This window comes from Lepidochelys kempii, chromosome 13 (assembly GCF_965140285.1).
Source record: "Lepidochelys kempii isolate rLepKem1 chromosome 13, rLepKem1.hap1, whole genome shotgun sequence".
NCBI lineage: Eukaryota > Metazoa > Chordata > Testudines > Cheloniidae > Lepidochelys > Lepidochelys kempii.
The window spans coordinates 20,711,052-20,730,511 of NC_136392.1; the positions used below are offsets into that span (position 1 = coordinate 20,711,052).

The 19,460-nt window shown below is 52.7% G+C and overlaps 2 protein-coding genes across 3 annotated transcripts in view; both read left to right on the top strand.

The window, feature by feature from the left end:
• The window catches only part of SYS1 (SYS1 golgi trafficking protein), a 48,803-nt gene extending 40,358 nt beyond the window's left edge, over nt 1-8,445 (top strand). Inside the window, exon 4 of the mRNA XM_073309695.1 lies at nt 8,357-8,445. Within this exon, the coding sequence (XP_073165796.1) occupies nt 8,357-8,360 (4 nt within the window). The 3' untranslated portion in view covers nt 8,361-8,445. The remainder of the gene's footprint in view (nt 1-8,356) is intronic.
• Nucleotides 1-17,141, top strand: part of DBNDD2 (dysbindin domain containing 2) — a 55,489-nt gene extending 38,348 nt beyond the window's left edge. For both annotated transcript variants that reach the window (XM_073309689.2, XM_073309688.2), the window contains exons 2-4: nt 8,357-8,509; nt 8,799-8,942; nt 13,259-17,141. In XM_073309689.2, the coding sequence (XP_073165790.1) occupies nt 8,357-8,509; nt 8,799-8,942; nt 13,259-13,461 (500 nt within the window). In that variant the 3' untranslated portion in view covers nt 13,462-17,141. The remainder of the gene's footprint in view (nt 1-8,356; nt 8,510-8,798; nt 8,943-13,258) is intronic.
• Nucleotides 17,142-19,460: the final 2,319 nt, after the last annotated feature.

Consider the following 19,460-nt stretch of genomic DNA (forward strand, 5'->3'; position numbering starts at 1 on the left):
GGGAGAGAGCCGTGCGTCTTGGGCTGGCGGGGGGAGTTGGGCTTTTGTCCGTGTGGAAGTGCTAGCCCAGTGGGGCTGTGCTGCCCCAGGCCTTGCCCCCGGCACACGACTCTCTGAACCCTTTCCCTTTTTAGTGAATTCTTTAGCTCTGGCCCCGGCTATAGCAGCATAGACTCCACAGGCAGCAGCCACCAAACGTGCTCTCAACAGGCACCAGGCAGAGCACCGCCCACCACTGGTCCCATGGACACTGCAGCCCTCTCCTCCCACGGGCATAGCCCTTCTCTGTCCTTCCCCAGACAATTCAGCCCATACTCCAGTGCCCTCCCACATCCCTCCACACACCCCCTAGGGCTCTTCCGCCAGCGCCTTCCCACATCCCTCCACTAACCCCACGCCCTTCTACCAGCACCCTCCCACGGCCCTCCATGCACCCCAAACAACCCGCCCACCAGCTCCTCTCCGTCCCCTCCCCGTGCAGTGCACCTCTCCACCCGACCAAGCAGCAGCTTCCTCACCAAAGCCCTCAGCTCTACAATCCCTATTTCCTGGCTGCTCACCTCTGCACAGCCACCAACCCCCCTGCCTCCATCTCGCAGTCACCAGGCACCAGCCTCCCCTGAAGTCTCTCTGCCCTTACGCCCCGTGGTGATTGGCGCCTCCATCCTTTTCATCCTTCCATCCGTGGTAATATCATTAGTAGTTCTACATGCTGAGATCCAGGCAGTCACATCCGGGGGAGGAATAACTCAGTGGTTTGAGCATTGGCCTGCTAAACTCAGCGTTGTGAGTTCAATCCTTGAGGGGGCCATTTAGGGAACTGGGGCAAAAATTGGGGATGGGTCCTGCTTTGAGCAGGGCGTTGGACTAGATGACCTCCTGGGGTCCCTTCCAACTGTGATATTCTATGATCTCTCAAGCTGCTGAGTGGCAGGAAGGGCTGGCCCTATCCTGGCATGGATAGCTCTGTGCCCTCAGCTGGGGGCATTCCTTTTGGTGGGGGTGCAGGCTGCTTTCCTGTGAAGCACCAGGCACTGGCCTTTCCCAGAAGCTGGGCCCAGGACTGGCTGGACCGTTGTCTGATCCGGAACGGCAAATCTCTTCTTGTCACCTGTGGAACCTAAGGACAGGAGCAAACCCCTGAAGCAGCAAGTGTCCCGGATAGAGAAGCTCCATGGAGCCGAGCAGACAGCGGGTCAGTGAAGGTCTCTGCACAGCCAGGCCAGCTCCAGGCCAAGCTAGGGAGGAGAGACGGGGTGGTATCCCAGCTCCTTTAAGGAGTCTCTCTGCAGGACTTGGAAGAGCTCCAGTGTGTGGGGCAGAACATGGTGCCCAGGCTGCCTGCCCACGCAGCGCGCAGCAGCGAGCCTCCCAGCCCGGGTTGACAGACGCAGAATAGCAGGACTCACCTTAGCGCTCTAAAAATAGGTGTGTGGGCAGCGCTTTGAAGTTGTGGCTTGGGCTGGAGCTCTGCCCGCCCCCATCCCTAGGCTTCAGAGCCCGAGCTCCAACTTCACAGCGCTGTCTACACCGCTATTGTAGAGCACTACCGCAAGCTCCTGTAGCCCGAGTCTGTCGACCTGGGTGGGGAGGTTCGCTGCCATGGGCTATGTAGACATCCCCTGGGTGGCTTATGAGCCTCCCCACCGCCTCTTATCCTCCCTAATGCTCTCCTGGCTTTATCCTGCTCAGGGTTCTATGTCAAGTGAATCAGGCCCTGTAAATAGCAGGGTCTTGTGACGCGGACTCTCCTAGGGAGAGAGCTCTGGGCTGTGGGGATATTTTTAGTTTGGAGTCACGGAGGAGTTGAAGAGTGGCTGGAATACCATTCACGAAGAATCCATGTCAGAAACCAGGATCACAAGGTGCCACCTCCTCACCCTACTGACACTCTTGCTCTCCGCCCTCCTGTTTTTTCCTGCTCTGTCTCTGCTAAAACCACTTCCCTCCCTCTCCCCGCCTCCTGTGCACTCCCTCTCACCCAGCAGGTTTGGGTTTAAGTTTTTCCTTTTGCTGCAATCAGAATCTGAGAGGGAGGCTGCGCAGAGAGTTTGTACAGGAGCATTCGGCAGGTTCCAGTCATCCAGTTTATGGTCAGCTTATTGCCACTGGCCTCTTCCAGATCATTGCAAGGGTTCTGCTCTAGCTGCCTCTCCCCAAGACTGAAGGAAGTTGCAAATTCTTAGGGTGGTTTTACCCTTTATCCTACAATGTTCTTGCTGAGAGGGGCTGAGACTGAAGTAGCTGCGAGCTCCCCACACCGTCACTGCCCCGACCTGTTCACTGTAATGCCCCCTTCTGGCAGGGGTTGGGAGTTCACCTCTATAGATAGGACTCCAATCAAAGGGAGCCCAGGGTACTGTGATTTCCTCCACCACTAGTGTGGACCGGGTCAGTGTGTCCCTGTTCCGGTTCACAGGACTGGGGTGATGCTTTTGAGGGAATGCCCAGGCATGGCATGGCCAGATCGGGTGTGAAGCTGTGTTCCTTGGAGTTGTTCCCTAGAGAAATGATCCACACCCTGCAGAGTGTACCCCCTTCCCTCATTTATACTCTGTTAACCTCCCCTTTCCCCCTGTCCATACCCCATTAATGGCTTACTCTGTTTCTTTAATCTCTTGGGGAGTTTTCAAGGGATTTAAAGAGACATCAATTAAAGAAAACCCTCTCTCCATCTCCTCTTGGATTGTGCCTCCTTTAACAAGCCAGCCCGCCCCCCCCCCCTCCGGCCATTCATACTGCCTGGTGCACAGAGTGGGGTTTGTACTAGGATCCAGCAGGACAATGGAAAATGACAAACATGTCCACTCCCAGCGGAAACACGGCCAGACAAGCTGCCGTGTGCTCAGCGCTGAGCCCAAGAAATCAATGAAAAGATCTCACTGTGTCCCAAAGAATCCATTCAGCCATATCACCCCCAGGGCTCATGTCACCCTCAGTTGCTGGGAGCGACTCACAGCCAGCGCTCGGCACCATTCCCTGCTGGTGTGGAATAGCTGGGAGCTCCTTGCGGCTGGCACTCCTGCGCCGTTCACTGTTATGCTTCCTGCAGGAAGATGGGGAATAGAGGAGCTATGAGCACCTTCCATGTCTGGCCTTCCTGCAGTCACCCTACAGGGTCTCATGCTGAGAGACAGAGAATCCCAGCTGTGCAACCCAGCCAGCAAATCTGCCCTGTTTCTTTTAGTACCTCTTGCTAAGGCAGGGTGGCACTGGAGTCTCTGGAAACAGAACACCTCCCCTGGCTCCTTACATTGCTTCCTGCTGCTGGGAGAGGCTGGGACAGAAGAAACTGAGCAATGGCAGTAGAAGGAAATCCCCATATATGTTTCCTTCTCATGGGCCTGTAGTAGGCTGGCTCCTCTTCCTTCAGTCCCCACACTTGCATTCAGGTCCAGTTCTTCTGTAGGCTTTGGTGCCTAATGAGCAGCAAGAGCCGGAAGGATTTGAAGGCAGCAGGGAGCCTGGTGCTATTTCACACTCTTGGGAAGTGACAACCTGATGTGTTGGGGGGTCAGCGATCCAGGGAAGGCAGTGCTGTGTCCCAGCTGCGAATGTGCATAAGCCTCAGCCCGTTGGTTGAGTGCCTTGTAAGAAAGACCACCAGCAGGTATTTAAACCTCAGAATGAATTCCCTGCAGCGCACAGGGGCTGCATTGTGTGAGTGTGTGTGTCACTTGCTGGGAACATGCCATCCCGATGAGACAATCACAGCAACTGACAGCGAGGAGAATGTGACCATCAGTCACATGGCGAAGGGCAGAGACAGGGAATGTTACTCTCTTTTATTTCCTTCATGGCGGTTATTTAGCTGTAAATACATGAGCAGAGCTCTTGACCTCCTAGAGTGCCTGAGATACAGGAACAGAGCGAAGGGGAGGGGAGAGAGGGAGCTGAGATGAGGGAGTGGGAAGAAGGCTCCATCTCAGTTTCTCACTGTAGTCACCAGTCAGTCACCCCGCTGCACATCTTGCTTGATGCCTGCCTTAGTTATATAATGGTATTTCAGTGCCGGCTGCCTAGCTGGCTAAGAAAAGCTTGCCAAGGAATTTACAGACAAGTTTGCTAATACATCCAGGCACATCTTCCCCATTGAGGCTCTAGCACAACCCGTGAGTGAGAGTAACACACCAGCACCAAGTGATAGTGTACCAGCCCATGCCACCTCCCTGCATCTCCTCCTGGGGGCCTGGAACATCCCAGGGTTGTAATTCTCATGTTTTGGGAGAGAGATGTATGACGTGTGCATTAACAGTGTAGAAAAATGCAAACTCTTAGGATGGCCTTATCCTTTATCCTGCAATGTTCTTGGAGAGAGGGGCTGAGACTGGAATAGCTGCGCGTTCCCCGCCCCATACAGACAGTGCCTTCTTCCGGCAAAGGTTGGAAGCTCACCTCTACAGACAGGGTTCAAATCAAAGGGAACCCAGGGCACTGTGCTTTCCTCCAACACTAGAGTGACTGGGGTCAGCGTGTCCCTGTTTCCACTGTGTCCCCTGTTCCACTGGAATAGGTGCACCGAGTAGATCACATGGTGCTTGTTGCTCTGCTGGAAAGTGAAGTTGTAACGCATTGGCTTTTGGGCCCCCAAACGGCAGTGTTTTTGATCTCTTCGGTTCATATTGATAGTGCAATAGTATCTAGGGACCCTGACTGAGGACAGGCCCTGCTGTGCTAGGCACTGTACAAACACATAGTAAGAGTCATGCTGTGGTTTTGGAATTCGCAGCACAAAGCGATGAAATAGAAACCAGCCTGTGGTTGTGGACGCTGTTGATGCCAAGGATATGGGGAATGAGGGACCTTGGGATGAAGTGTGATGTGCAAGAACTTCCAGATCACCTTCTCCAAAGCGTCCCCAGCTCTCAGGGGTTTCACTATAGCTGCTTAACGCCCCCAGTACCTGAACCTTGACTTCTCCACTCCATATTGTTGGTACTTGAATTTGCTGGCCACTTTCCCTGGGAAAATTGTGACAAGCCACTGGATGATCCAGCCTGTTAGCCATGGATTCCAACAATGCTATAGCTGCAGCTTTCCTGGAGCAGTGGGAGGCTGGTGACTCTGCCCTGGTGGGAAAGCACAATAGGGCAGGCTCCATGCAGCTGGGCTGTGTCATTAGTAAGGCTAAGATTTGATCATGGTTATTTTTAGTAAAAGTCACGGACAGCTCACAGGCAATAAACAAAAATTCATGGAGCCGGTGACCTGTCCGTGACTTTACTAAAAATAACCTGGGGGCAGGGCTAGGTAGGGGGGAAGACTGAAGTCCCATGTTGGGGGACTGACAGGCCAAGCCCCCCGCAAGCTGGTCACAGCTGTGGGACAGGGGTGCGTGGCCCTGGTTGCAGCTCCCACCAAGCCTCAGCTGCAGCCGGGGGTGGCACATGGCCCTGGGAAGCTGCGAGGGGGACGCACTGCCCCCGGCTGCAGCCCCTGCCAAGTCCAGAACACCACAGGGTTTGGGCGCATGGCCCCACCTGCAGCCCCAGCCAAGCCCACAGAGGTGAGGCATGCATCTCTGGCTGCAGCCTCCCGGGGAAGCTGCGGGGCTGGGGCTGCAGGGTCCTGGTTCCAGCCAGCCCCAGTTTTAGGGCAGGGGTGCTCAGTCCCGCTTCCTGAAGCCCTAGACATCACGGAAGTCCGGGAAAGTCACGGAATCCATGACTGCCGTGGCCTCCATAACTAAATTGTAGCCTTAGTCATTAGCTACCCTGCAGGGGCTGCCAAAGGGACCCAGAGTTACCTCAATGCTAACTGAGGGAGACACAATCCTTCAGGGTTAACCTGTTCTTTGTGCAGCCCAGAGCTTTGTAATTAGACCACCCCAGTCTCCTCCCTTCCTCTGTGCCGTAGCTGTTCCCCCAGCCCTTCTCTGCCTCCCAGACTTTCTCTGACACAGCTCTGGAGTTGCCAATGGATTAGCGAGTATGTGTGGGGGCGAAGGGGTGGGGGCTTGGATTCTGTGTGGCCCTGCACCAGGATAAGGAGGAGAATGAGCTCCTGCCAGTGCAGCAGCAGATGGTGAGACCAGCAAGGAAAGTAAAATGGGCTTAATCTCGACATGTTGTTAAGGTGCTTTCAACATGGGATTTAGTCTTTTGGCAAAGTGTGTGAGATCCTGGCTGCATGGGCACCTTGCCAACCCAGCCCTTGGCAATGGACAAGGAGACAGACAGCAGCAGGGGCTTGCACTGAGCTCTCTGGTTGCAGTAAGTGGGAAGGCCTAGATCTGGGCTGGGCATCTTGGAACCAGAACTTATGCCAGGCAGGTTGGAGCCTGGAAATGGGCCCAGCAGTTATGGGACAAGCAGAACCAGAAATGAATACAGAATCCCAGGGGAAATGTGCAGGTCACCAGGAGCCATAAGTCACACAGCATTGGCAGCTGGTTCCTGTTTGGTATATTTCAGATGGAGGAGTTTAGCCCTGCTGGGTTTCCCTGGGGCAGGTGTCTGGGCAGGGAGTTTAGCCCTGAGGGGTTTCCCTGGGGCAGGTGTTGGGGGGTGGGAGGGGAAGGAAGAAGAAGTTTGTTTCCTCTGGGGTCCTATGTTATAACATTCTGGTCCTGATACAGACACGGCCCCTGCCAGGCAGGGTGGGGATCCCAGGCAATTGCTGCCCTTTGCTGGGATCCTCCCGCCCCCTGTTCCAGCAGCAGGAGGTGGGTTTGGTCAGTGCTAGGATGTCTGGGGACAGGCTAGGATGTTTGTTTGGTTTCCTTGGTTTCTGCCCTGCCCGGCTAGGTTGTCACATTTTCCTTGCCTGGCCAAGAGCAGCAGAAATGGACCCTGGAATGAGACTCCAGTCTGGGAGCATCCAGGCAGCTGCTGGGATACACCAGCAAGGCCCAGTTCCTCAAAGGTATTTAGGCTCCTAAATTCCATTGAACTCAAACACCTTAGTGGTTCTGGGCCCAGGAAACCAATTGGCCAAGCTGGAAGGGCTGCTGGTTCTTTGCTCCTCTGGGTTCCTAAAGCAGGAGGGACAGAGACAGGCCCTGCTGTGCTTAGGAGGAACTGGCCCTCCATCGCCTTGTTCCCTGTGGAGGGCTCAGCCTTCTTCCTTCAGTGGCTCCTCATTGCTCTTGGGAGCAGAGTTAAACCGTGGGAGGGATGAAAGAAATGCAAATGCAAAGATCCAGGCTGGCTGTGTATGAAGGGGAGTGGGGCGAATGGAGGAGCCTGTTTGTGTGTGTGTGTGGTGAGGGGGGTGGGGACTGGGATTATAGACTGGTGTATGGAGGGGAGTGTTTGCAGGTGGGGGTGGGGGTGTTAATGCCATTTTATTACTGTCACATTTCTCAGTCCAGTATCCCTGGCACTCAGGGTCAGTTCCTGTTCCTGGGAGAATTTCTGCTGTATTAATATTCAAAGGCAACTCTCTGGTTAAGCCTTTGTTAGGCAGCAGGAAGACCAGTGTGTGACAGGCTGGAGCTGAGACTACCCCATATCACACACACCTGAGCTCTCTGGTTACACAGTCCTGAATGTTCAACATCCGGGATGCCATGTTTCTTCTCGCCAAGAAAGGCAGGAGTGTCATCTAGTGCAGGGGTTCTTAAACTCCATTGTACCGCGACCCCTTTCTGACAACAAAATTACTACATGACCCCGGGGGTGGAGGGCGGGAGTCTGAGCCCTGTTGCCCCAGGTGGGGGAAGAGAGGGGGCTGGAGCCTGAGCCCCACTGCCCTGGGTGGCAGGGACAGTGGGCTGGAGCCCAAACCCTGGGACTCAGCAAGTCTAATGCTGGCCCTGGCGACCCCATTAAAATGGGGTTGCGACCCACTTCGGGGTCCGACCCACAGTTTGAGAACCAGTGAATAGTGGCTAGAGCAGAGGTCTATGATTCAGGAGGACCTGGTTCTATTCCTGGCTCTAATGCTGGGCGACCCTGGGTAAGTCACTTCTGCTTTCTGTGCCTCAGTTTCCCTCTCTGGAAAGTGGGGATAACAGAACACTAAGCCCCTCTCACAGAGGGGGTGAGCGTTAAAGTTTGTAGAGTGCTTTGAGAACCGTGGGAGAAAGGTGGTAAAGCCCAAAGCAGGGGACGATCATTGCAGCTGTGGACACCAGGCTGGGCTGGATCACAGGAGAGGAGTCAGTAGCAGTGGCCCCCAGCACAGACTGCACTGCTGGAGCAAGCTCGATGGCTTGTAATGCCTCTTCCATTGCTACTAAATCACAATGCACCCCCACAGGTAAAGTAGAGCAGGAGAGAAATACCTGTCCTGCAGGACACTGACAGAAGGAATAGGGCGGACTTATGCAGCCCTTCTTGGCCTTGGCTGATCTCCCATGCCCCATCTGACTGCATCTAGCCTGTGCCTGATCTTCCATCTTGTTCCTCTACAGCTGACATGGAGCATGGGCAGCGGGGACTGGAGCCAGAGCAGATGCAGCAGCAGCTCAAATTACGTGACAGGCAGAAGTTCTTTGAGGAGGTTTTCCAGCATGATGTGGATTTCTTCTTCCCCATGTCCCACCTTCAGATAGAGCACAGAAGACGTAAGTGCTGCCCATCTGGGGCTAGGGGGAGACGTTTGTCACACACAGAAGGGGATGGAAGGCAGTATGGAGGGGATGACCTGTTATTTAATGAGCCCCGAACACGCCATAAAGATATAAAGATAAGGTCCCTGAAGAATTCACACTATAAACAAGCCAGTAGGCTAGTCCCACATGCTGGCTTCCCCTGGCATCGCTTTCTCAGTTCTGCTGGTCCAGGGCTAATAGGTTCTCATCTGGCTGGCATTAGTGATGGCCCTCCCTGGTTTTCTGGCCCATGTCTCTGCAGCTCCGCTGGGCAGCATTTCCTCCATGGAGGTGAATGTGGACATGCTGGAGCAGATGGACATGATGGACCTTTCTGACCAGGACACCATGGACGTGTTTCTCAGCTGTGGGACAGAGGATAACAATGTTGCCGGTCTCCTGCCAGGTACATACGCAACCCTCCCTGTTAGCTCCCTGCTGTCCCCGCAACCTTCACGCCAGCTGGTCAGTTCTTCAATCCAGTCCAAGCCCTGCTGTGACTCTCTCCAGTCCTAAAGGGCAACAAACTTGGGGCTTGGGCCTGTGGGGTTGGAAAAGTTCACACCAGCACGGCTCTGCTAATGCAGCTCCATTGGCGATACGGCCAATGGAGGCTGCCCTGCAGAAAGGGCACAGGCATTTTCAGCATCATGACATCTAATCTTAGGGAAGGATGCTGTTGTACAAACACCTGTCCCCTGTCTACACTACAGCCACCATTGCTGGGAGCAGAGAATTATGGATCCGCGATTTTCCAGGGCTGATGTGCAGTCTTAGCTTTTTAGGGTTTGTAGGACTGAATTCTTGTCCCCACAAACTGCTCTAGAGCAGCCCCTACCCGTCACACCCTGCCACACTCCTCACCACACTCACTTTCCCCTGGGTCCTGATTGCCCATTCTGAGCTCTCTGCACAAAGTGTGGGGGGTGCCAAGACCCTGACTGTCTTGCATTGAGCTCCCTGTTGGGGGCGGTGTCAGCACCATGGTGGCCCTAGGCTGGAGCTCCCCACATGGGAAGTGGGGAGCCAGGCAGACCCAGTTACCCTGTGTTGAGCTCATTGCCTGGGGAGGGGAACCCAAATGGGGGAGGAGGAGTAATCAGGAGCCTGATCACCCCATGCTGCACTCCTTGCAGTGACTCTGAGTATGAGTCACTCTGAGAATGAGTCAAGCCATTTAGCGGCAGATTCTTCTCTGTTTCAGTTAAACAGCCTCACACGTGAAGGCCCCAAGCTGGAATTTTACAAGCGAGACAGAAAAGGCTCCACTGCCAAAAATGGAGAAGGAATGTGAGGCACATGCCCTGCTGCCAAAGTCTGGGACTGGGGAAGGAGACCGGGCTCCAGCAGTAGCCTGGCTCGTGCTGGGGATCAAAGTTGGACTAGGGGACCGGTAGCTCAGCTTGTCCTGGAGGTCAGTGGGTCTGCAGCTCAGTCCTGCTTATGGCCAGCTCATGTCTCTCGGCTCATGGTGTTGTACCAATAAAATAAAAACCAGCAGGATCTTATTAAAGGGAAAAAGGCAAAATACCACATTTATTGTGAATACAGAAAGAATCATAGTAAGCAGTTATGTTTCAGAGTAACAGCCGTGTTAGTCTGTATTCGCAAAAAGAAAAGGAGTACTTGTGGCACCTTAGAGACTAACCAATTTATTAGAGCATAAGCTTTCGTGAGCTACAGCTCACTTCATCAGATGCATATCGTGGAAACTGCAGCAGACTTTATATATACACAGAGAATATGAACCAATACCTCCTCCCACCCCACTGTCCTGCTGGTAATAGCTTATCTAAAGTGATCATCAGGTGGGCCATTTCCAGCACAAATCCAGGTTTTCTCACCCTCCACCCCCCCACACAAATTCACTCTCCTGCTGGTGATAGCCCATCCAAAGTGACAACTCTTTACACAATGTGCATGACAATCAAGTTGGGCTATTTCCTGCACAAATCCAGGTTTTCTCACATCCCCCCCACCCCCATACACACACAAACTCACTCTCCTGCTGGTAATAGCTCATCCAAACTGACCACTCTTCAAGTTTAAATCCAAGTTAAACCAGAACATCGGGCGGGGGGGGGAGGAAAAAACAAGAGGAAACAGGCTACCTTGCATAATGACTTAGCCACTCCCAGTCTCTATTTAAGCCTAAATTAATAGTATCCAATTTGCAAATGAATTCCAATTCAGCAGTTTCTCGCTGGAGTCTGGATTTGAAGTTTTTTTGTTTTAAGATAGCGACCTTCATGTCTGTGATTGCGTGACCAGAGAGATTGAAGTGTTCTCCGACTGGTTTATGAATGTTATAATTCTTGACATCTGATTTGTGTCCATTTATTCTTTTACGTAGAGACTGTCCAGTTTGACCAATGTACATGGCAGAGGGGCATTGCTGGCACATGATGGCATATATCACATTGGTGGATGTGCAGGTGAACGAGCCTCTGATAGTGTGGCTGATGTTATTAGGCCCTGTGATGGTGTCCCCTGAATAGATATGTGGGCACAATTGGCAACGGGCTTTGTTGCAAGGATAAGTTCCTGGGTTAGTGGTTCTGTTGTGTGGTATGTGATTGTTGGTGAGTATTTGCTTCAGGTTGTGGGGCTGTCTGTAGGCAAGGACTGGCCTGTCTCCCAAGATTTGTGAGAGTGTTGGCTCATCCTTTAGGATAGGTTGTAGATCCTTAATAATGCGTTGGAGGGGTTTTAGTTGGGGGCTGAAGGTGACGGCTAGTGGCATTCTGTTATTTTCTTTGTTAGGCCTGTCCTGTAGTAGGTAACTTCTGGGAACTCTTCTGGCTCTATCAATCTGTTTCTTTACTTCTGCAGGTGGGTATTGTAGTTGTAAGAAAGCTTGACAGAGATCTTATAGGTGTTTGTCTCTGTCTGAGGGGTTGGAGCAAATGCGGTTGTATCGCAGAGCTTGGCTGTAGACGATGGATCGTGTGGTGTGGTCAGGGTGAAAGCTGGAGGCATGCAGGTAGGAAAAGCGGTCAGTAGGTTTCCGGTATAGGGTGGTGTTTATGTGACCATTGTTTATTAGCACTGTAGTGTCCAGGAAGTGGATCTCTTGTGTGGACTGGACCAGGCTGAGGTTGGTGGTGGGATGGAAATTGTTGAAATCATGGTGGAATTCCTCAAGGGCTTCTTTTCCATGGGTCCAGATGATGAAGATGTCATCAATATAGCGCAAGTAGAGTAGGGGCTTTAGGGGACGAGAGCTGAGGAAGCGTTGTTCTAAATCAGCCATAAAAATGTTGGCATACTGTGGGGCCATGCGGGTACCCATAGCAGTGCCGCTGATCTGAAGGTATACATTGTCCCCAAATGTGAAGTAGTTATGGGTAAGGACAAAGTCACAAAGTTCAGCCACCAGGTTAGCCGTGACATTATCGGGGATAGTGTTCTTGATGGCTTGTAGTCCATCTTTGTGTGGAATGTTGGTGTAGAGGGCTTCTACATCCATAGTGGCCAGGATGGTGTTATCAGGAAGATCACCGATGGATTGAAGTTTCCTCAGGAAGTCAGTGGTGTCTCGAAGGTAGCTGGGAGTGCTGGGAGAGCAGTTAGTTATAGTTATAACATTCCATTCAATCTCATATTTATTCACACATTCATTCATACAAACATACACACACAGGTTCTGCAAGGTTGTTATCATAGTTACCAGCCTTAGAGTTGCTCATGCCAAGCCACTGGCCAGGTGGCCTGGACATGAGGAGGGAGCAGGGCCTTGTCAGATGCTCATCTGATGCTCCTGGAAGTTGGTTTGCAGAATCAGACCCCAAAGTTCTCACTTTTTAGAGTCTATTTTTATAGGAATTTCTTCCTATGCCAGTCTATGGGAATTGCTTCATCATGCTGTTGCTGAGTCAATCAGCAGATAGCACATTCCTGACGGCTCCAAGATGTTATCTTGTTCTTTGGTTCTCCCATTCTTGAGGCTGTTGGGTGGATTCCAGTCTGCCCTCCGGGGGGCGGGGGGTCCTCTGGTTATTTCCACTTGACGCCTTCTTCAGCCGATGGACACTGGATTCTTAGGCTGGCACCTCCCTGATCATTCAGTTATTATCCACACCAAGCATCCATCCACATACATCCTCTATCTCTATTTTAATCACAATTGTTAATACAACAAAAGGGTGGGGAGTCTCTGGGTGCTGTTTCTGTTGTTACAGAGTATTGCTTTGAGTCTCTCTCTCTGTGAATTGCTTTGAGAACAGACTCTGTCTTAGAATGTACTAACACAATTAGCAGCTTGCAAGTTTCACACATAGAGGGAGAGAAACAGTACCAAAAACCAAGAGACCTCTTAATTAGTAATACCCTGGAATTTAAACTCTGGGGAATCAAACTCATTTGTGATTTTAATACAGAATTTCTTTAATATGATCCAACAATGGACAATAAGAATGTTGAGCCCAGTAACTGCCACCCAAATCCCTCCTACCCCCCACCTCTCCTGACAGGGGTAGTTCCAGCCCATTGCCTCATCTCCTTTCCTCCTAAAGGGCCTAGAAACCTTGTGTGCCAGAGTCGCTGGCTCCACTGAAATGGCGTCCTGCACATATGTAGCCCCTGCAATGGGCTGGGAAAGGGATGAAGCCACAGCCTGCCTGCGGAGGGGTACGGTGGAGGTGAAGGGGGCTGGGCACAAGGCCAGCAAAGATGCTAGCATGTTGTGTTTTTTCTGCTAATCTTGCCTTTCTCCTTGGGCAGAGCCCAGCCACTACCAGGAGGAAATCACCCTGCAAGTGCCCAATGCGTCCGAGATCAAATCCCGGATCTCGTCCACATCCTCCGTCTCCACAGACCTGAACAGCCTGGACACCAGTGAGGAGGGGGCCGAGACGCCCGTGGTGCAGTCAGATGAGGAGGAGCCCCAGGAGGACAGCCCTGAAGCGCAGGCGGCCAGAAGCTAGCAGCAGGTTCCCTGCTCTCTCCTCATCCACCCTCCGCATGGACCTGCCAGCATGAGAGGAAGGAAGGCTGCTGGTTGTTTGACTCCTGCTCAGTACACCCCGAGCCGTCTCCCCATCCCAAGGAGCGGAGAGACGGCTTCCCCCAGCGCGTTCTTCAGTCAGCCACAGGAGAAGGAGAGTGGGGCAGAAAGAGAGGGGTAGTGTAGTGCTTCAGACATTAACTCTTCAGGCTTTGCTACTAACTCTCCTGCTTCACTCACCTGAACTGCTACCCGAGCCGTGGCCTCAGCTGTGCCCATTCCTGGCAAGGCCTCCCCGCAGGATTTCAGCCCCCCCAGTCCCAGTGGGACCCCCAAAGGCAAATATGTAACAAAAGCCTACAGAGAAATTATACTCCTGTCAAATAAGCCGTCAGGGTGGTGTGTGTTATTGGAGAACCACGAAAGCCCAGTGCTTGGTGGGGATGAGAGGCTGGCTAGGAAAGGGTTGCAGAAGGAGGACAAGGAGAGCCTTAGGGAGGGGAGACAGGCTTAAGGCAGGGGATGAAGCAATTTCAGCCACGCTACCAAGGACAAGACCTCAGTGGTAGATGAGTCAAAATTTCTCAGTCGCCGGAGAACAAGGGTCTTAACGTCATTCCCAGACCAGGCGCCAGCCCAATCCAGTGGCCATTCCTCTGCCCAACATAAATACAAGTGGCATAGTCCTCATTACCCACCCCTGAGGAGAACTATGGGGGTTAATGGGGCAAATCACCAACCCATCCCAATAATAATACTGAGCACTTCTATGGTGCTTTGCATTTTCAAAGGGCTTTGATTGCATTTGTGCTTACAGTGGACACAGCCTGAGACGGCAGTGAGAATGTACTGATTCCCACACTAAACCCACATGGCTGGTGGGCGTGGGAGCACTGTGATCTGTAACATGACCCCATGAGTGTGTTAATGCAATTCCCCATGAATTGTACAACCCTTCTAGCACCGCAGACTAGCCCCCTAAGCACAGCAGAATACCCAGCATGGCTGCTGGAGCTCTGGCTTACAAGGACAGATTGTCACTTTGACTCCTCCTTGCTGGCTATTTGTCTTGCCCTCTTCCTACTCCCAGGAATGAGCATAGCCGTAGCCACACACAGATCCGGCTGCATCACCATTTTAGAGAGGCGTGCAACTGCTACCAACTGCTCAATACGGGGAAGCTTTGGCCACCAGGAGACTATGTAACAGGGAAAACAAAGTCACTGCTGTGATGAAAGTGGAGCAGCCTCAAGGAGAGGGAGTCTGGTACATAAATAACAGAGGCCAGGTATTGCTCTAGAGCCAGGCCATTTCCCAGGGGCACTCAGAGCTGCATAATAGCTAGACACATACTAGTAGACGCTGTTGGACCCTGGCTGCAGCATTTACATCCCAGGTATCATCAAATGACAAGCCAGGTGCAGATGAGTCACATTCTGTCCATAATACTGCCTCATAAAGCATTCTCCAGAGAAAGAGGTTAAAGGGAAAAGAAAGGTCTGAAAAGAGGAAGTGACTCAGCAGATTGGCAACTCCCGAGAGATGGGGGCAGCATAAATGTAATCCTAGCAATCAGCTGAACTCATGGAAAAATCCAAGAAGTGAATGACCACTGCTGAGCAAGGACTGCTCCCAGGACCCCGATTTCAGAGCCAGTTTGCAGCAGTCTGTGGACAGGGTGGTGCAGGGAGTTCCCTAAGCCCAGAGAATTTGTGTCCAGTGCCCCTGGCTATCCTGGCTCATGCATAGCTGAAGCATTCCAGCACTGCAAGTCTCCACTCCTGTGCTGAGAAGCTTGGCATGTTCATTACAGGAGTGCTCTTCCAGGCCTCAGCTGTTTGGGGATAGGGCTGGGCATACATTGTGAGTTTTGGGGTATTGCTTGGGGCTGCATTGAGTTCTTGTTTGTGGCTTTGCAAGTCAGAATGGTGGCAGGTGTTCTCCAGCTGTTGGGTTTGGTTCAAAACATTCTCGAGCAAGACCTTCTGTTGTGCAGCATCTGCAGCTCCCATCCAATCTCCTAGGCCTGGAGTCCCTCACGTTCTCTTACAAAGTCCTGGCACAGCGCTCATGTGTCTAGATTCTATATGGACTTCTGAGCAAGCACTTGTTCCTGCAAGGTGTGGAGCATTCTGGCCCTGATGTAGAGAAGCATAAACATTTAAGCAGGTGGCTAGCCAATTGAAGTTAATGGGCTTACTCACAAGCATGTGTTTAACCTTAAATGTAAGTGTTTCACTGGATCAGAGCCAGCGTGCTCTGCACGTTGCAGGATCAAGCGGAACTTCTCCTGCACTCCCATCAGTACTTACTTAGGTTTCAGAGTAACAGCCTTGTTAGTCTATATTCGCAAAAAGAAAAGGAGTACTTGTGGCATCTTAGAGACTAACAGATTTATTTGAGCATAAGCTTTCGTGAGCTACAGCTCACTAAAGATTATCCTCTAAGGTGCCACAAGTACTCCTTTTCTACTTCCAACATAGGAGACTTGTCTCTGAACATTTTGTGTGGATCATACTATTCATTATTAAGGCTACGTTTTAGTCATGGGTATTTTTAGTAAAAGTCATGGACAGGTCCCGGGCAGTAAACAAAAATTCACGGCCTGTGACCTGTCCATGATTTTTACTATATTCCCCTAACTAAAACTTGGGACGGAGGCTGCTGGTGCTCGGGGTGGTCCAGGGGCGCCGTGGGTGCTGGGGGTGGGCAGCGATGCGCAGCCTGGGACCCCCCTACTGGTGCTGGGTGGGTTGAGGGTTGGGCTTGCAGGCTCCCTACCCAGCTCCGCATGTCCCTGCAGCTCCTAGGTGGCGGAGGGGCCAAGGAGCTCCGCACGCTGCTCCCAGCACTAGCGCTGGCTGTGCTGCTCCCATTGGCTAGGAACTGTAGCCAATGGGAGCTGCGGGGGCAGGACCTGTGGGCAAGGGCAGCGCGCGGAGCACCCTGGCTCTTCCATCGCCTAGGAGCTGCAGGGCCATGCCAGTTGGAGCCAGGGAGCCCTCCCACCCCAAGGTAAGCACCCCCCGCTCCTCCCAATGCCTGTCTCTAGCCCTGAGCCCCCCTCACACACACCCAAACTGCTGCTGCTGGCCTAGGGGCTGCCCGGCTTGGGAAGCCCCTGAGCCAGCACCAGCTGCTGCAGAAGTCTCAGAGAGTCGTGGAATCCGTGACCAACGAGACAGACTCGCAGCCTTATTCATTATCTTTGTACATTTGGGAACTCTGGAATTCAGCATACGCCCCAGACATTGGAAATGGCAGAAATGATACAAGTTTGGACTGTGTTATTTTAGGAATGATTTTTTGCATACACATTACCGGGAAAAACAACAGCACTTTGTCTTGGTTGCTTGTCTGGCTGAGAGACTGAGCTATAAACTGATGTGCGTAGCTTTTATATCTAGTTAAGGATAAGCAGGGCAGGACCGGGGGTCCCTTGCACGGCTAGCTCTTTGCACTGTGTCTACCCTATAATGTAAGATCCTGCTCTTTGGCATATGTTAAAGCTTTGCTGAAAGGCTGCACTGTGCTCTGGTAGGCAGGTCAGACTATTCTTAGTGAGATGCTAAACCTGCCCTGTGTGGTATAATCCATTAACTCTGAGGAGATTGCAATGTAGTCCTGGGGTTAATGGTTCAATAAAATTTCAGGTTCAAATGTGTGTCGTGTCTGCCCTCTAGTGGGGAATGTAATTAGACATTAGAAATGAGTGCAGGAATTAGACCTGATTGCCTGCACAGCCCCTGTAGAAAATAAGAACTTGTTCTCGCAGAGTAGGCCTGGTGAGATGTTGTTTCACACTGGCACAGAGAGCAAAAACAACTGTTTCACACTGGCACAGAGAGCAAAAACAACTGTTTCACACTGGCACAGAGAGCAAAAACAACCACAGTGCAACAAACTCAACATCCTAGCTCCACAAGAAATTAAATAACTGCTAACAAGCCTTTTAACCAAGCCCTTCAAACAAGAGAAAGTTCGCCAGGGTCAGAATCTGCTTTATCACTCCATCTGTTCAGTGCTGAGGGAAGTGGTCAGGCCTGCTGTCATCCATACTGACAGCTCCAGGATCAGATTTCAACAGACCTCAAAACCCAGGAACATGGTGCCTGGAGGATATTCATTAGACAAGTAATCCCAGTGCTAAACCACAGATATATTGGCCACAGCAGCAAGCAGTAGAATGTTAGAGACAGCAAGTGACAAAGGCCCTAAAAGCCCAAACAGACTCCTAGAACTGGAATTTCCATGCCATCAGGTTCATGTAGAAGAATTTTATAAGAAAGCAAGGCAAAGTGGAGAGATCAGTACACCCTGCTCCCACTGATGGACTCTGGCATCTGCCCTCAGTTACCGACACAGCTTTCAGAGGTGCTTGGCTGGATGTATATCCAGATTAATATTAAGGTAAACATGTCTATATAATATAAATCTTCCTGTTTCACAGCATACACCATGATTAGCTTTCAGTATTAGGAAGAAAATTCCTCTTTGGGCAAATTATTACATAACTGTCTATTGTGTGTTTTTAGCAACTTCTGCTAAAGTATCCATTACAGCGGAGGTGGGCAAACTATGGTCCATGGGCCACATCTGGCCTGTGGGACCGTCCTGCCCAGCCCTTGAGCTCCTGTCCCTCCCCCCCTCCCCACAGCCATGCCACCAACGCTCTGGGCGGTGGGGCTGCGAGCTCCTGCAGGGCAGCGAGTCTGGCTCCGGCCAGGTGGCGTGGCGCAGCTGCTGAACATGCTGCTCTGAGCGGCATGGTAAGGAGACCAGGGCCAGGGGACTTGATAAGGGGCATGGGGTCCTGAGGGGCATTCAGAGGACAGGGAGCGGTTGGATGGGGCGGAGGTTCTGGGGGGGGGGAGAACGGGGGGGTTGGATAAGTGTGAGAGTCCCGGGGGGGGCGGTCAGGGAGTGGAGTGTGGACAGGGGTCAGGGCAAGCAGGGAGCAGGGGGGTTGGATAGAGGGTGGGTCCTGGGGGACAGTTAGGGGCTGGTGTTTCCAGGAGGGGGCGGTCAGGGGACAAGGAGCAGGGCGGGATGGGTCAGAGGTTCTAAGGGGGGCAATCAGGGGGCAGGAAGTGGGAGGGGTCAGATAGAAGGCAGGGGCCAAGCTGTTTGGGGAGGCACAGCCTTCCCTACTCGGCCCTCCATACAGTTTTGCAGCCCTGATGTGGCCCTCGGGCCAAAAATTTTGCCCACCCCTGTACTACAGGCCAACATCAGAGACAGGCCACTGGTTTAGATGGACCCCAGTTAGATCTGATATGATAATTCCTCTGTTCACAGAAAATACTCATTTTCCCAGGATAATCCATGTTCTATCACCTTGAAAAACAGATGTTGATTTATATTCCCCCACCCACCCAAAAAAACCCCATAGCTAAGAAAGGTGACAACTCCACAGGCCAGAGAAGTTGTCTTTGCAGTCAGACAGTGGGGTACAGAGGCCTTCACCTCTAGGGTACAAGTTCCAGCGTGACCCTAGGTTAGGGCCACTAGCTAGCTTGGGGCAGGCCCCAGGGAACAGGATAAGGAGCATCCTGCACCCAAGGCAGTGACCGTATCAGATCCAGTCCCAGAGCAGGCTGGAGGCGACCCAAAGGCCCCCCTCCGCCGCTGCCCCCTGGCCTGCGGGAGGCCAGTTGGCGGGCCGCGGTCCTGTCAGTTCTCGGTGGCACATGTCCCATTGCAAGCAGCACGAAGCGGGCTGCCCGGCCCCGGGGCTGATCAGGCCAGAGCGGGGACTCCCCGCTGCGGAGAGCGGCGCGGCGCAGCCCCGGCGACGGGACCAGAGCTCCCAGCGACCCCCCGTGTTGCTGTGTATGGGGGCGGGGGGGGCTGCGAAGGGGACGAGCCACGTGGGTCCAACTCCCTGAGCCAGAGGCCAAGCCCACGGGTTGCGGCGGCGCGCCCCGCGACAGGCACGCGCCTGTGCCCCCCGCGGCCGCGCCGGACCCCGCCACGCGC